The sequence below is a fragment of the Rhinatrema bivittatum genome, chromosome 1 (genome assembly GCF_901001135.1).
Source record: "Rhinatrema bivittatum chromosome 1, aRhiBiv1.1, whole genome shotgun sequence".
Taxonomy (NCBI): domain Eukaryota; kingdom Metazoa; phylum Chordata; class Amphibia; order Gymnophiona; family Rhinatrematidae; genus Rhinatrema; species Rhinatrema bivittatum.
Window position 1 is genome coordinate 159,527,818 of NC_042615.1, and position 18,060 is coordinate 159,545,877.

General features: G+C 46.0%; 1 protein-coding gene across 2 annotated transcripts in view; it reads left to right on the forward strand.

Moving 5' to 3' along the window:
- PDS5A (PDS5 cohesin associated factor A) overlaps positions 1 to 18,060 on the forward strand; it is a 734,756-nt gene that overhangs the window by 274,424 nt on the left and 442,272 nt on the right. For both annotated transcript variants that reach the window (XM_029589173.1, XM_029589180.1), the window contains exon 13: positions 17,573 to 17,686. In XM_029589173.1, coding sequence (XP_029445033.1) covers positions 17,573 to 17,686 — 114 coding nt within the window. The remainder of the gene's footprint in view (positions 1 to 17,572; positions 17,687 to 18,060) is intronic.

An 18,060-nucleotide genomic window follows, 5' to 3' on the forward strand; every position in this document is an offset into this window, starting at 1 on the left:
GCGAGAGGTCTGTGAGAGGTCTGCGAGAGGTTTTCCTTTCGCGCCTTTTTTCCTTTTAAATGGCTGTCATTGCTATAGGGCGCTCGCGCTCCTGTGATCTCTTTAAAGGTATGTACCTGTTACGTTACATCTGTATATATATATATTTCTTGCAGCCTATTTTGTTCCATTCTTGATATGTATCGTTTTATTGTAGATCATAATATACTGCGGTCCCTCCTGATGCAGTTCACACGAAACACGGACCGTGTCGGGGGACAAGTATTTAAAATATTCTTTGTTTACCTGAAGGAGTTGCCGTATTGAATGAACTATGAAAATTCAGTTATATAATAAATACACGTTTGAATTTTGAATGGAACTTCATTTTCTGTCCTGCACCTGTCTAGATGAATACTTGCTTATGTGCAAGGTTGGCTTCTGTTGATTGTTTGAGACTTCAATTACCCCAATATTGACTGGGTAAATGTATCATCGGGACATGCTAGAGAGATACAGTTCCTGGATGGAATAAATGATAGCTTTATGGAGCAATTGGTTCAGGAACCGACGAGAGAGGGAGCAATTTTAGATCTAATTCTCAGTGGAGCAAAGGATTTGGTGAGAGAGGTAACTGTGGTGGGGCCGCTTGGCGATAGTGATCATAATATGATCAAATTTGAATTAACGATTGGAAGGGGGGACAGTAAGCAAATCCACGGCTCTCGTGCTAAACTTTCAAAAGGGAAACTTTGATAAAATGAGACAAATAGTTAGAAAAAAACTGAAAGGAGCAGCTACAAAAGTAAAGTGTGCAAGAGGTGTGGTCATTGTTAAAAAAAAATTCCATCCTAGAAGCACAGTCCAGATGTATTCCACACATTAAGAAAGGTGGAAAGAAGGCAAAACGATTACCGGCATGGTTAAAAGGGGAGGTGAAAGAAGCTATTTTAGCCAAAAGATCTTCATTCAAAAATAGGAAGAAGGATCCAACAGAAGAAAATAGGATAATGCATAAACGTTGGCAAGTTAAATGTAAGACATTGACAAGACAGGCTAAGAGAGAATTTGAAAAGAAGTTGGCCGCAGAGGCAAAAACTCACAGTAAAAATGTTTTTTAAATATATCCAAAGCAGAAAGCCTGTGAGGGAGTCAGTTGGACCATTAGATGATCGAGGGGTTAAAGGGGCACTTAGAGAAGATAAGGCCATCAATGGAAAGATTAAATGATTTCTTTGCTTCAGTGTTTACTGAAGAGGATGTTGGGGAGGTATCCGTACTGGAGAAGGTTTTCATGGGTAATGATTCAGATGGACTGAACCAAATCATGGTGAACCTAGAAGATGTGTAGACCTGACTGACAAACTGAAGAATAGTAAATCACCTGGACCGGATGGTATACACCCCAGAGTTCTGAAGGAACTGAAAAATGAAATTTCAGACCTATTACTAAAAATTTGTAACCTATTAATAAAATTCATCCATTGTACCTGAAGACTGGAGGATAGCTAATGTAACCCCAATATTTAAAAAGGGCCCCAGGGGCATTCTGGGAAACTACAGACCGGTTAGCCTGATTTCAATGCCAGGAAAAATAGTGGAAAATGTTCTAAGCATCAAAATCACAGAACATATAGAAAGACATGGTTTAATGGAACAAAGTCAGCATGGCTTTACCCAAGGCAAGTTTTGCCTCACAAATCTGCTTCACTTTTTTGAAGGAGTTAATAAACATGTGGATAAAGGTGAACCAGCAGATGTAGTGTACTTGGATTTTCAGAAGGGGTTTGACAAAGTTCCTCATGAGAGGCTTCTAGGAAAAGTAAAAAGTCATGGGATAGGTGGCAATGTCCTTTCGTGGATTACAAACTGGCTGAAAGACAGGAAACAGAGAGTAGGTTTAAATGGACAATTTTCTCAGTGGAAGGGAGTGGGCAGTGGAGAGCCTCAGGGTTCTGTATTGGGACCCTTACTTTTCAATATATTTATAAATGATCTGGAAAGAAATACGACGACTGAGGTAATCAAATTTGCAGATGATACAAAATTGTTCAAAGTAGTTAAATCACAAGTAGATTGTGATAAATTGCAGGAAGACCTTGTGAGACTGGAAAATTGGGCATCCAAATGGCAGATGAAATTTAATGTGGATAAGTGCAAGGTGATGCATATAGGGAAAAATAACCCATGCCATAGTTACACAATGTTAGGTTCCATATTAGGTGCTACTACCGAAGAAAGAGATCTAGGCGTCAGTGGATAACATATTGAAATCGTCTGTTCAGTGTGCTGCGGCAGTCAGAAAAGCAAACAGAATGTTGGGAATTATTAGAAAGGGAATGGTGAATAAAACGAAAAATGTCATAATGCCTCTGTATCGCTCCATGGTGAGACCGCACCTTGAATACTGTGTACATTTCTGGTCGCCGCATCTCAAAAAAGATATAATTGCAATGGAGAAGATACAGAGAAGGGCTACCAAAATGATAAGGGGAATGGAACAGCTCCCCATGAGGAAAGACTAAAGAGGGTAGGACTTTTCAGCTTGGAGAAGAGACGGCTGAGGGGGGGATAAGGTAGAGGTGTTTAAAATCATGAGAGGTCTAGAACGGGTAGATGTGAATTGGTTATTTTCACTTTTGGGTAATAGAAAAACTAGGGGGCACTCCATGAAGTTAGCATGTGGCACATTTAAAACTAATCGGAGAAAGTTCTTTTTCACTCAACGCACAATTAAACTCTGGAATTTGTTGCCAGAGAATGTGGTTAGTGCAGTTAGTATAGCTGTGTTTAAAAAAGGATTGGATAAGTTCTTGGAGGAGAAGTCCATTACCTGCTATTAATTAAATTGACTTAGAAATTAGCCACTGCTATTACTAGCAACAGTAACATGGGATAGACTTAGTTTTTGGGTACTTGCCAGGTTGTTATGGCCTGGATTGGCCACTGTTGGAAACAGGATGCTGGGCTTGATGGGACCCTTGGTCTGACCCAGTATGGCATGTTCTTATGTTCATGCTGGTTAAAACCAGTTGTCTTAGCCAAGGGGGCACCCCTTTAAAACCTACCACATCAGTTGATTCTGTCCACTGATGTATCCACTTGGGTGGAGAACCCATCTTCTCCAGTACAGGACACAAGGTCTATGGTAATCGGAAGAGAGTGCCCTCCAATTCAAAGGTCAGAGCCATCAAGAATACTCTCATTGCATTCAGTTATCTGCATCAGATCAGGTCAGTAATGATTCACACAGACAACCAGGTTGCCATGGTTTACACAAACAAGCAAGAAGGTTCTGGTTCGTGGATGCTGTGCAGGGAAGCTGTCTTGATTTGGGGGTTAGCTATCAGCCATTCGATCTCCCTCCAGGCAACTTATCTGCCCAGTCTGGTGAATGTACTGGTGAACCAGCTGAGCACAGTATTTCATCCACACGAATGGTCTCTAGATCAGGCAGTAGCCAACAGTCTTTTTCTAGATTGGGGACTACCGTGAATAGACCTGTTCATGATGGAGCACAGAAAGTTGCACAGGTTCTGTTCCATCCCACCAAGCTGGCACAGGGAGGCGCCAGATGCTTTCCTGTGGTCATGGGTGAGCGCTCTGTTGTGCATCTTTCCCCCAACTCCTCTCATTTCTCGGATGATCCAGATGCTGATTCAAGACAGAACTCAGATGATGTTCATAGCTCCTGCATAGCTGAGACAGCCTTGGTATGCTTATCTCGTGCAGTACTTCGCACAGAGCCCAAGAGTGCTGGATCAAAGGCCAGACTTTCTAATTCAGGAAGGGGGGAGTCAGTTCTTCCTTCTGTCCATTCTTGCTTCATCTAACAGCCTGGATATTGAACGTGACATACTAAAAGAGCTGGACCTTCCTTCCTTAATTCAGGATATGCTTTTAGCGGCTAGGAAGCTGTCAACTCATCACAACTATTCATTCAAATAGAAATGGTACATGGGATGATATACCGTTCTCTTGATTGACCCCTTTAAATCTTCACCAAAAGAATTACTCGCTTATCTATATCATTTGCCCAGATCAGGCCGAGTGACACATTCGGTCAGAGTCCATCTCAGTGCATTTGCAGCCTATCATGATAAAGATGCAGAAACTTCCATCTGAGTTCACACACTTATATCCAGATTTATGAAGGGTCTTCTCTGTCTAAATCCTCCATTTCGAAAACCACTGGTTCCATGGGACATAAATGTGGTCTTGATGCCCTTAATGACGTATGCGTTTGAACAGATACAATTAGTTTCTTTAAAGTTTGACCTGGAAAGTACTGATTTTGATAGCTGTCACCTCAACGAGAAGGGTCAGTGAATTAGAGGCCTTGGTTCATTTTCCACCCTGTTTACAGTTCTTCCACAATAAAGTAGTTCTTCAAATACATCCAAAATTTCTGCCCATAAAGATATCGGCTTTTCATATCAACCAAGCCATTATACTTCCCACCTTTTTTTTCCAATGTCGCATAAGAATGAGAGAGACTCTTAAATACTCTTGATTGCCAAAGGGCATTGGCATACTATAAGCAGCAAAGTTAGGGCCGTGGGTGATCGTCACAGCTGTTTGCCACTCCTAAGGCGTTAGGATCATAGGGGAGACAGTGGCCAAGAAAACACTGTCCAACTAGATTTCCTGTTGCATTCAGCACTGCTGTCATTCAATGCATTCTGTCTTGACAGGTTCAGTGAAAGCACATCAAGTGAGGGCTACTGCCTCCTCTGTTTCTCACCTGCACAATGTCCGTATCGAAGAGATTTACAGGGCAGCCATGTAGTCATCACTCCACACTTTCATTTCCTGTTATTGCCTGGTCCACCTTGCAGCTTCAGAGAGTACAGTAGGTCGAGCAGTCTTGAACAATGTCAATTATAAGGAATTGTCCATTGAGAAGACGGATTTAAAAAAAAAAAAAAAAAAGATGTAAGCCTGTGCGGTGCCTCCACCATAGTCTGTTATTTTCTACAACCTGAAGCTTGGGAGTCCCCAGACAGCAAGGCTAATTCAGTCTGCTTATCGACAGAAAAAAAGCAAGTTTGCTTACTGTAGATAGTGTTTTCTGTAGATAGCAGGTTGAATTAGCCATATATACTTGCCCTCTTCCTTGGATAGCTCTTATTCCTCACAGCATGGACAGTGTTTGCTTAATCATAAACTGAGGAATGACTGGCCGCATTACCGCGCAGGAACTGCCACAGTAGCACAGCAGGGCAAAGCTCTGAATTCTTGGAAAGAGAGCTCTGCATGGTACACTGTTGGATGAAGTAATCCAGACAGCATGGCTAATTCATCTTGCTATCTAAGGAAAACATCATTTATGGTAAGCAAACTTGCTTGTAAAGTAGAAAATGCACTGGATATGGGCTGTCAATCTTGTCTGATATCCAAATTTACCAGTGAAATGTTTGTTTTCAGTACTGAAATACTTTAGTCCTAAAGCAGCTTGAGCCACATGAATGAGTTTGCTCCACAGGAGGAGTTGAGAGAGAAAACAGACTTCCTCTTCATCTTCAGCTACCCATGCTCAGTCCAGGCCTCTACCTACAGCCATATATTCCTGTGTGCTTGAATTGACAATGCTCTAAGTTAGCTTCACATAACACAAACCATGGTATTACCAGCTGAGTGCCAAATCAGGAAAACAATGTTACTAGCTTGGGTAGAAAAATCATTATTGATAAGGATTCAAGGTACTCCATACCTTGTTAAGATTAATTAGGGAACTTAATACCTGAGTACTTTATGAAACTGTAAAAGTAAGATTTCCTAGCGTGTAGCAGATGGACTCAGGACCAATGGGTATAGTGTACTCCTGACAGCAGTTGGAGATGGATCAGATTTCAATTTAAGTCAGTCCTAGTACATATACCCCTGCAGGAAGTGCAGCTCTTCAGTATTTTCTGTCTCCATAGCAGTTTGGGACTCTATGCACGCAAGCACAGCGTTAGAGTAATTTTACGAAAGAAACCCAAAACAAGAAGAAACTTACCTCTGCAGATGAGCCCCGCTCTCCTGCGGTGACACCACTTGGGTCCCTCCCCCAGTTGAGAATTCCCGAGGTGATTTCTGCAATCTCTCGGAGGTTGGCATCGGACTGGCAGCCGACCCTCGGCGTGGACTTAGCCCCCGGCAATGGGTGAGGCTGAGAGGCAGCGGGTGCAACTTTGAGCACAGTGGTGAAGGTATTTCCCTCTCCCCACGCAACCGGAGACCGCCCGGAACGAGACCGGGAAGTGCAGCGACAAGTAAGGTAGAAATCTATTTAAAAGTCTCTGGTCTCCGAAGCTCGAAGGGTCGCACAGGTCACCAGCCGGTGCCAGTGCAACTGGGTTGATCTGCCCTAGCAGGGCTAGTCTCCGGTCAGATCTGAGGGTCCTCCCACGTGGAGATCCTCAGAGGTGGTCGCCATATTGTCCGTGTGGTCCCCGTCACCATCTTGACCTGTTCGCCACCCTGCCGCCGCCCCGACCCGTGCGCACAGAGCCAAGCCGTGCGCACAACTTCGCACGCACAAGCATCGCGCATAGCCACACGCTTACTGTGCCGGGTGTCATAACTTTGATCTGTGCGCACATCTCTCTGAGCGCGTACCAATCCTACGCGCACAACTTCGACGCACTGGGGGCGCATAACTAAGCCACCCGGGCCCTGTATTTTATGCGCACAAGCCATGGCACCACCAGAGAAGAAGCTCAAGGCTCAGGGCCTTTGCCCAGCATGCCACATTAGAGCTGCACTGCATGAGGAGGCCACGGCCCTGTGTATACAGTGCAAGGAGGCCCTAGGGGATCTAGCCCATGGCCCTCCCCAGCCAGTACCGGGTTTCAGCTTCTCGAACAGTACGCCGGACCTAGCGTCCCCCAGCGGGAGCCTCCTTCAGGGACACCGTGCCTCTTAATTTAGACCCAGCATCTATCTCCTGGGTGGAATTCTTCAAAGGCCTGCATACCTTCGTCCACATGCAGCCAGGGCCTCCGATAATACGGCCATAACCTTGGCCAGAGGACCTCAACATCCCGGGACCCTCTATGCCCAGAGAAGTGATTCTACCGCCCAGAAGTTCCACCTTCGGGGACACGGACAACTCAGATGAGGATTTAGAACCCCTGGAGGAAGGGGAACTCCCCCCAGGGGCCGAGCCCCACTGAACCATGAGGCACTTCTTCACCAAGGATGAGCTGCCAGAACTGATCACACACAGCTTGAAAGAGCTCACTATCCCGGGCACAGGTGCCTCGGGGGAACTTAAGACGAATCCCCTCCTAGAGGGACTCCGTCAGACCTCCCGTCATTTACCACTATTACAAGCCATCCAGCAGCAAATTGACCTGAAATGGGAAGCCCCGGAGACTACGTTCAAAGGGGGGTGTGCCCTGGCAGCCATGTACCCTCTAGATCCAGCTGCCGAAGATCTCCTAGCATGTCCAAAAGTGTATGCCATGGTCTGCGCGGTCTCGAAGTGCACTATTATCCCAGTTGAGGGGAGGAGCAGCACTCAAGGATGCTCAAGATAGATGTCTGAAATCCATCCTCAAACAGTCTTTTGATGTCTCCGCTATGTCTCTACAGATCGCGGCCTGCTATGCATGGTGACACGTGCCTGCTTATCACAGACCAGGAGCAACACTACCGGGGAAGCCCTGGAACCAGCAGTATCATTCCTCACGGATGCTGCTTCTGATCTGGTTTGCACCGCAGCTAGAGGAGTGTCATCAGCCGTGGCAGCCAGAAGACAACTCTGGCTCCAAAGCTGGTCGGCCGACACATCTTCCAAAACGAGATTCACAAGGATGCCCTTCAAGGGAACCCTCCTGTTCGGAAGTGAACTAGAGAAGCTAGCCAACTGCCGCGGCTACTGGAGGACAGGAATAAGAGAAACCAGCGACCCTTCCCCGAACTTCCAGGGGCAGGAGGATCACAGCGCTTCAACCCATACAGAAACACATATCAAGTGGCTCGTCCCGCAGGCAGGAGCCAGTCATTTCGGAACAAGCACAACAAAAGGGGGGCTGGCTCGGGCCCAGGTTCTAGCCGCACCCCACAATGAAAATCAGCTGACCCGTCCAAAGGAAGAAGCCATAGGGGGCAGACTTGCCCTATTCTACCAAAGATGGGTCGAGATAACTTCGGACAAGTGGGTCCTAGCCATCATTTGAGAGGGATATTACCTGGATTTCCACCACCTCCCTCCGGACAGGTTTGTGGAATCCCCCCTGCCATGACCCTTCCAAGAGGATGGCAGTGGAAGCTACACTGACCAGATTACTCTTCTTCACTGCGGCGATCGGGGAAGGCCTGCGCTGTCGGCGCCGAGCCCCACCGGGGGAAGGCCAGGGCTTTTCTCTCCCCCCCCCGGGGAGACACGGGGACGACAAACGCGGCAGAAGCGACTCACTAAAACCTGTAAGCAGTAAAAACCGCGCCGAAAACGAGCCCCGCCCACCGATCCAGCTCCTCCAATAGGAGCCAGCCCTTGAGGGGCTTTAAATCGCTATCCAGCCGGCGCCATTTCCTCTTCTTCACTGCGGCGATCGGGGAAGGCCTGCGCTGTCGGCGCCGAGCCCCACCGGGGGAAGGCCAGGGCTTTTCTCTCCCCCCCCCCCGGGGAGACACGGGGACGACAAACGCGGCAGAAGCGACTCACTAAAACCTATAAGCAGTAAAAACCGCGCCAAAAACGCCGAAAACGAGCCCCGCCCACCGATCCAGCTCCTCCAATAGGAGCCAGCCCTTGAGGGGCTTTAAATCGCTATCCAGCCAGGCGCCGCGCGCCAAGCGTCGCGCGTCGAAGGAGCGCGACAAAGGGGCCTGCCCCTTTGTGTACCCCTTAGTGTAGCCCCGCAGGATAGCCCCTATCTTGATCTCTGAAACTGCTCAGCCCTCCGTTTCTCAAGCCGGTCAACCTGCCCACTCCACGTCATTTTTTGCAGCCTTTCCCTTCAACTGGGAGCGACTGTAACCTGGCACAGACCCATTTACAACCCCTCCTTCTGCCCCTACACTGCAGATCCCCCCAGAGAAAGTGTAATTCCGCACCCAACACTCATCCAGCATCAGACAACAACCGCCCAGCACACAACCCCAGCATTTCACCAACTCTCAATCAGGACTCGACCTCAGCACGCAACCAGGACGCAACCCAGCATCCAATCTCAGCACTCAACATCAGCTCTCAACCAAGATTCGCCCCAGCATCTCACCCCAGCACTCGAACTTAGTGACCTCCAGAAGTGGAGCTCTACCACCACTTGATCAAACAACCACCCACACCTACGGAGGACTGAGCACGCCTCCAATCAATCCAACAAGCTTATAGACTTCCTTTCAACAATCATCCAAACCGCCCTTCATTCAGACAAACACCTTCTTTCATCCTTCATTCAGACAAACACCTTCTTTCATCCGTCCACAGACATCTCTTCTTCATATAGACTCTCACCAGTTGTATCCAGTCCCAATCAAAATATTTCTCAGACTAAACCTCTTCCGGAACCTCATTCATCATGTTCACACACAACATCCCAATCATCTACAACCAGAGGAGAATCTCCTTACCTAACTCCACAAACGTCTTACAAAAAGAATTATTCCAATCATGACGTCACCTTTGAACCAACTTCTAGGACTCACGCTACTCTCAGTAACCCTCCTCAATGCACAATCTTTAACTAAAAAGACACACATCCTCAATGATTACCTCCTGGACTCCAACCCAGACATCTGTGCCATCACAGAAACCTGGTTAAAAAACTCGGACATTGCCTTAACCAACCAACTACCTATCCAGTTATATGACATCTTCACCTTCCATAGACACAAAAAAAGAGGAGGCGGACTTCTTCTAGCCTCCAAGAAAGAACTCAGACTGACCGCTCACACCATCAAGACTGAATCCAAATTGGAACTAGGATTAGTCAAGTCAAAACTTCTACAAATTTTGTTAGTCTACGCTCCTCCTGGAGTTTTAGAAACCGACCCTTCACCCCTCATAGAATCCATAGCAAAACATATTAACTTAGACCTACCAACTATGATTATGGGTGATTTCAACCTCCATACAGACGCTATTCCGCTGCGAACTGCGAAGCCTTCCTCACCACCCTCACTGCAATGGGATTCTCTCAGACTATCAACAGCCCCACACACAAAGCTGGTCACATCCTGGATTTAATATTCATTAACTCTAAATTCACGTGCACGGTAGATCCCACATGTACCCCAATCCCCTGGTCAGATCATTTCTTGATAGAATCATCCTTCTCCACATACAAACAGAGTCACACCTCTCCGCACCTTTCCACCATTCAATTCAGGAAATCATGTCCATCTGATATACTCAGCGAGCAGCTCTCCAAGGAACTCTCCAACCTGGACCTGTCTAATCCCGACTCAGACATATCTTCCTGGCAAACAATTACTGAAGCAGTCGCAAACAAATGGTGCCCAATAACCTCCAAAACAATCAATCCAAAAAAAAAGGGGAATCAACCTTGGTTCGGCACCGAACTAAAACAGATGAAACAGGACTTACGCCATAAAGAAAATAGATGGCGAAAAACCCCCAACTCAACTACCCTTTCAGCATACAAGGGTTTCTTACATCGCTATAGGACCTGCATACTACAAAAAAAAAAGGAATACTACGCCAACAAAATACACCACTACCAGTATGACGCCCAGGCCCTATTTGCTTACGTAACACAAATAACTAAATCAACCCGCCACCTATTCCAGACGAACAAGCTCTATCCAAGGCTAATGAACTCGCCTCATTTTTTCAACTGAAGATCCTAAATACTCTCGCCCTCCTTCCTCCTAATACAACACCTCTCAAATCAGATGAGTATTTCAATTCGTTCTCTAAACCTAAGTTGGACAGCTTCAAATTAATCTCCACCAAAGAGATTGAATCCCTTCTAAAAAGACAGAAACCATCTAGTCATCCGGCTGATAATATCCCATCAAGACTCCTGCTTCTTATTCCAGACACGATCTCAGGACCTCTAACAAATATTATTAACAGCCTTCTAACTCAAGGAAGCTACCCAGACAGCCTAAAAACCGCTTCTCTTAAGCCCCTCCTCAAGAAACACAATCTAGACCCTAATGTACTAGCCAACTTTAGACCCATCTCCAATCTTCCATTCGTTGCCAAACTTACAGAGAAACTGGTAAACACCCAGCTTTCAGAATATCTAGAGGACCATAAGATCCTATACCCCTCGCAATATGGCTTCCGGAAATCACGCAACACGGAGACCCTCCTCATTTCGCTTACAGACCATATTATAATGGGGTTAGACAAAGGACATTCCTTCTTATTAGTTCTGTTAGACATTTCGGCGGCATTTGACACCATCAACCACACCATCCTTCTGGATCGCCTTGAGGATATCGGCATCTCCGGATCAGCCCACAACTGGTTCAGGTCCTTTCTCAGCAATAGGACTTTCAAAGTCAAAATCAATAACAAGGAGTCACCTCTAACAAAATCTTCCCTTGGCGTACCACAAGGATCCTCCTTATCCCCAACCCTCTTTAATATATACCTCCTCCCCCTCTGCCAACTACTGACAGACCTCAACCTAATTCACTATCTGTACGCAGATGATGTACAGATTCTAATCCCAATAACAGAATCCATCTCAAAAGCTCTCACCTACTGGAATAACTGTCTTCTATCCATTACTAATCTACTCAACAGCTTAAACTTGGTCCTCAATGCCTCAAAGACGGAACTTCTCCTCATCTCTTCAAATGAAAACAATCTTCCTCCACCTTCACCACACAATGCTCACATCACCTGTACGCACGTTAGAGACCTTGGGGTAATAATAGACAATCGTCTAAACCTTAAAAAAATGGTCAACACAACTACCAAAGACAGTTTCTACAGACTACAGGTTTTGAAACGACTGAGACCACTCTTATTTTTCCAAGACTTCAGGACAGTCCTCCAGGCTCTTCTGTTCGCCAAAATAGATTACTGTAGTGCCCTCTTTCTAGGCCTCCCTAAATCTACCACCAAACCACTGCAGATGTTACAAAATGCGGCAGCGAGACTGCTGACCAACACCAGCCGCGGTGAACACATCTCCCCCGTCCTCAGAAACCTACATTGGTTACCAGTAAATTTCAGAATCCTGTACAAATCTATTACACTAATACACAAAACCATCCATCAGCAACTCCAACTCGACCTGGATATTCCTTTCAAACTCCACTCCTCTAACAGACCAACAAGAGATATCCACAAAGGCACTCTGAAATTTCCCCCTACTAAAGCCACACGCCTCTCTACGACCAAAGACAGAGCTTTTTCAATTGCGGGCCCAGCTATCTGGAATAATATCCCAGCAAATCTCAGATTGGAACCCTGCCTCTTAACCTTCAGAAAAAGACTAAAGACGTGGCTCTTTCACCAAGCCTTCCCAGATCCACCAGATATTCACTAGTTTTAGCCTCACTTCTTACAAGGACTCTGACACACTTCCTCCTGAACAATGGACACTGGCATTTCCAGGTTAAAGCATATGCTCTAATCCCGTTAAATTATTCGTATCAAGTTATATTTATTCTACCTGCCTCTATCTTCCTTCCAGCTTGTCTTTAAGCCTCCAAGTTTTCCATTCCTTGTTGATTGTAACTTTGACTTATTCCTTTTCCTTTGTTATCTATTATTTACCAGAATTGTTACCTCAGTTTACCCTTTGTTAAAATGTAAACCGATCCGATATGGTTATCTACTATGAAGGTCGGTATAAAAAACTGTTAAATAAATAAATAATAAATTACTAGCCTTAGAGGCTATAACACCAGTGCCTGCACAACAAATAAATACTGGATATTATTCCATCTATTTTATCGTTCCCAAGAAAGAAGGAACGTTCCGGCCCATCCTGGACCTCAAGTCGGTCAACCACGACCTGAAGATTCCTCGCTTTTGCATGGAAACCCTTCGCTCGGTAATAAGGGCGATATAAGCGAGAGAGTTTCTTAAATCCCTGGATCTGTCGGAAGCCTACCTACACATTCCGGTCCATCAAGAGCATCAGCGTTTTCTATGCTTCATCCTGGACCACCACTACCAGTTCCGGGCACTACCATTTGGGTTAGCCACAGCACCCCGGACGTTCACCAAAATCATGGTGGTAGTGGCAGCAACACTGAGGAAGGAAGGAATCCTCATACACCCTTATCTAGACGATTGGCTGATCAGGGTGAAATCCCCAGAGGAAAGTCACCAGGCGACCAGAGTCAAAACTCTACTGGAGAGCCTCGGGTGGGTGGTCAACACAAACAAGAGCTGCCTGCAGCCCTCCCAATCTCTAGAATTCCTGGGAGTTCGGTTTGACACCACACAAGACAAGGTCATCTTGATCAAGAGATCAAAACTGATGACCCAGTTGCGAACCCTGTTGAGCGAGCTTCGTCCCCGGCATGGGACTACCTCCAAGTCCTCGGCCTCATGGCATCCACACTGGAAGTAGTGCCATGGACAAGAGCTCACATGAGACCTCTACGGCGCTCCCTACTATCACGATGGAATCTGCTGTCCCAGAACTACACTACGTCTTTAGCTCCTGGACAAAATTTGGAACCAACTACAATGGTGGCTACAAGAAGGCCATCTGAGCCAGGGAGTAAGGCTATCCTCACCAACCTGGATTCTGCTCACCAAGGACGCCAGCCTACGAGGATGGGGAGCACACTTCCAGGAGCTAACTGCCCAGGGGCAATGGAACAAAGAAGAGTCGGGATGGAACATCAATCGCCTAGAAACCCGGGCAGTCACAAACTCCGAGACAAATCAGTCAGTCATGTCGGATAATGCCACAACAGTGGCCTATGTCAACCGTCAGGGAGGAACCAGAAGCCAACAGGTGTCTTTGGAAATAGACCCCCTAATGTCATGGGTGGAAGCGAACTTTCAAGAGATCTCGGCCGTCCACATTGCCAGGAAAGACAACGTCGCTGCGGATTACCTCAGCAGAGAAAATCTAGACCCAGGAGAATGGAGACTGTCGACCACAGCATTCCAATTGATAGTAAACCGTTGGGGAACACCAACCATGGACTTCCTGGCAAACCGGTCCAACGCCCAAGTGCCCAGCTTCTTCAGCCACAGATGGGAACCTCAGTCCCAGGGAATCGATGCCCTGGTACAGATCTGGCCCCTATTGGGCGCAATCATCCACAAGATAGAACACAAGAAGGGACCAGTACTTCTAGTGGCCCCGGACTGGCCAAGAAGACCGTGGTACGCGGACATGCGAAGGCTGCTGACAGGGAGCCCTCTCCCGCTACCGCCACACAGGGATCTGCTCCAACAAGGGCCGATCCTCCACGCGGATCCAGCTCGATTCTCTCTTACGCCCTGGCCATTGAGAGGACTCGCCTGAGGAAGAGCAGATTCTCGGGAGCAGTAATTGACAACCTGCTCCGAGCACGCAAGGTTCTCCACATCCCTAACATACATAAGGATTTGGAGAGTATTCGAAATCTGGTGTGAGGACCGCAACATCATTCCACGCTCAGTCAAGATTCCCGTGATTTTGGAATTCCTGCAGAACGGCCTACAGAAGGGATTGTCTCTCAACTCCACCAAGGTACAGCTGGCCGCATTGTCATGCTACGGAACCAAGAGTGAGGGCGGCAGCCTAGCCTCTCACTCGGATGTCTCCCGCTTCCTGAAAGGAGTCAAGCAGACACGACCACCCCTAAAGTGGCCGGTGCCTCTTTGGAACCTCAACCTGGTCCTAGATTTCTTAGCAGGAGCCTCCTTCACACCTACCTCTTCGCAGCCTGTCTCTCCGACTGTTATCATTGAAAACAGCCTTCCTGGTGGCAGTTTGTTCGGCCCGTCGTATCTGCTAGCTTCAAGCACTGACCTGCTGGGAGCCATTCCTCAGACTCATTCCGGGAACCATCCAGTTATGAACGGTCCCGTCTTTCCTCTCCAAAGTGGTTTTTCACTTCCATCTCAACCAAACCACATGAGCATAAGAATTCGGAAGAGTCTCGCAGTCTGCGCCACCTCAACATCGGCAGACTCCTAGTCCGATACCTGGAAAGGTCGGAATCCGTACGAAAGACGGACCATCTATTCGTCCTTCACAGCGGGAAGAAGCAAGGGATAGCGGCCTCAGGAGCAACCATAGCCCGCTGGATCAAAGAAGTTATCAAGGCAGCCTACATAGATGCAGACAAGCTGCCGCCTTTACAAGTCAAGGCCCATTCCACTAGAGCCCAGGCAGTGTCCTGGGTGGAAACCAAGATGTCGCCCACTGAGATCTGTCAGGTGGCGACATGGTCCTCCATCCACACCTTCTCCAGGTTCTAAGAATGCGGTGGCATATTCATTACAAATGGCCTTTGTGAAGTTGTAGCTTCTCGAGATGGAAGATGTCGGGGCTCTAAATGTTTAACAACCTCAAAGAGTAGTATAGAAATAAATATAACCAAGTGAATCTGCTTAGCATAGTAATCTTTTTTTTTTTTGCTTTATTGGTTCGTGTACGGTATTTTGTAAGGAAAGATTTATATTTTCCTAGGGATTCAGCAGATGGGCATTTCTGTCCTCTATGTTAAGATGAATGTGTCATCCTATTTAGTATTGTTGTGACACTTTAATTTATTGCCTGAAATGGAAAAAAAGTATACTGTCTTTTGGCTTGATTTAAAAAAAAAAAAAAAAAAAAATGTTTATGGGTGCACAGTTTAGACATCGGTAACAAGACACTTCAGCAACCTCAGCAAAATAACAAAATTAATTGGCCTAAAGAAGCAGGATAAAAACGGACATTCGTATAGAGCATCCTTTGGAATTGTGAGTGCCTGATGCAATTGAGCGCTTCGGATGCACAATTCTCCCCTAGAGTGCCTTTTATTATGCAGTCCCTCATTTCTGCATTGGCGCCCAGGTAATGTGGCTGCACGGGCATTACGAAAATGGGCGCTCAGTACGAGCACCTGTTTTCAACGTGCGTCTTATTGCATTGGCCCCTGTGTATTTATTGTTAAGGGCTCCTTTTTGCCTACTTAGGAGTTAAAGTGCGGGGTATGCTCTTTTCATTTTTGCTTTTTAATATTTATTTAAAACTGCTGAGAGAGGTTAGAGAGTCAGGTACTTTTTCTTTGACATCCAGCTGTACCTGCTAATGTGGTCTCATAACAGCTGCCACAATATCTGTTTTCTGTAATTATTTAAATGCTTTGAAAAGGTGGATTTCTTTGAACTAGCTCATGTAAAATCATAAATAGGTTTTGCAGATGGAAAATGTTTTATTGTAAATGAGAATTTGCAACTGACGTTAACTAAATTTGTGCTCCATTTCTTGAAATGTAATTACCTTCCTTTCCCATGTCATGAAAGAATACAGTGTAATAAAAAAAAAAAAAGGGGGGGGGGGGGAAGCTGGTTAATTGGGACATGGGAATACCCCTCCATGTGTCTCATCCCACCCCTGTTAATTTTTTATTCCAGTGAGAAAGGCTTTACTTGACCTGTGGCAGGAAGCTGTAGCCTTGGACTGTCGTTTTTACTACACTCTCATTGCAAATGTTTTCTTAAATATAATGAATCTTATGTCTTTTTCTCCTCGGACCAATTTAAAGCATTTATAGATGCTAGATGGGTAATAACATCTTCACCTGTTTCCATTTGAATCAACTGTCTTGAAAATATTATAAGGCGCCAAAAATATTATTTGGTCTTTTCTTGGAAATATTTCTTCTGAAAGTAAAATGTGCAGCCAAGCCGCACATTTTACTTTCAGAAATTAATAGCGCCTGCCCAAAGGCTGGTGTTAATTTCTGCTGGCACCGGGAAAGTGTACAGAAAAGCAGAAAAAACTGCTTTTCTGTACACCCTCCGACTTAATATCGTAGCAATATTAAGTCTGAGGCCCCAAAATAAAAAAAAAAAATCAAAAATTAAAAAAAAAAAGTTAAATCGGCCCGCAGGTCGGAAGACGGACACTCATTTATGCTGGCGTCCGTTTTCCGAACCCGTGGCTGTCAGTGGGTTTGAGAACCGACACCGGTAAAATTGAGCGTCGGCTGTCAAACCTGCTGACAGCCGTCGCTCCTTTTACCACGGGCCCTCATTTGCATACTCGATCGCGCGCCCAGGAGAGTGGCCTTGGGCGCGTGTTGGGAGAGCGGGCGCTTGCCTCGGAGCGCCTGCTGTCCCGCAAATTTTACTGTATCGGACCATTTGTGAGGCAATAGATAGTGTTTGGAAAACATGCATGCATCCCTCTTTCTTTGAGTATATATGTATATGTATGTATATATATATATATACACACACACACACACACACACACACACACACACATATCTAGATATCTGTCCTTGACACGTAGATTTATGCACACACCCTTTACCACTTGCTGCAGGGATAGCTGCTTGATGTCATGCTGTATGTTATTTCTTCAGGTCACCCTTGGATTCATGTGTCTAGTAGCATCTTAATGGTTCTAAGGCAGTACAGTATCTGGTGCGATGCCAGTGTGTTGCATGAGCCAATATTGTGATCTTAACCTGGTGCCTTCTCTCTGTCTTTCCTATGTTACAGATTGCTTGTAGAGAAGATCTTTGCCCAGTACCTTGTCCCCCATAACCTGGAAACACAGGAGAGAATGAAGTGTCTGTACTATCTCTATGCTAATTTGGACCCAAATGCCGTCAAGTGAGTATATTTTATATGTGAATAAAACATATTTAGAAATGAGTGAAGCTAGAGGGTTTGCCTACATAGCAGAGTTATTTTGAATTTTAGATGTTACCCAGTGTACCAGTCAGGGATAATACCTGAGTCAGGTGACTCCTGTCTGACTGACATTTTGACTTTGCCTTGGTGCATCTGTGGACTTGTAGTTTGTCTCTCTATAAGGTAAAACAGGGTTTCAGAATCCATAGATGCTGTGGGACCTCAGTATGACTGGGCTCACTTGGGTCAGGGAGCAACCTTGGTATCGATCCCTGCTGTTCATGTAAGAAGTCTGCAGTGTTGTCTAAGTAGGGCCAGCTTTAGTATCGGGAGAACTTTGTGCAAGCACTGGA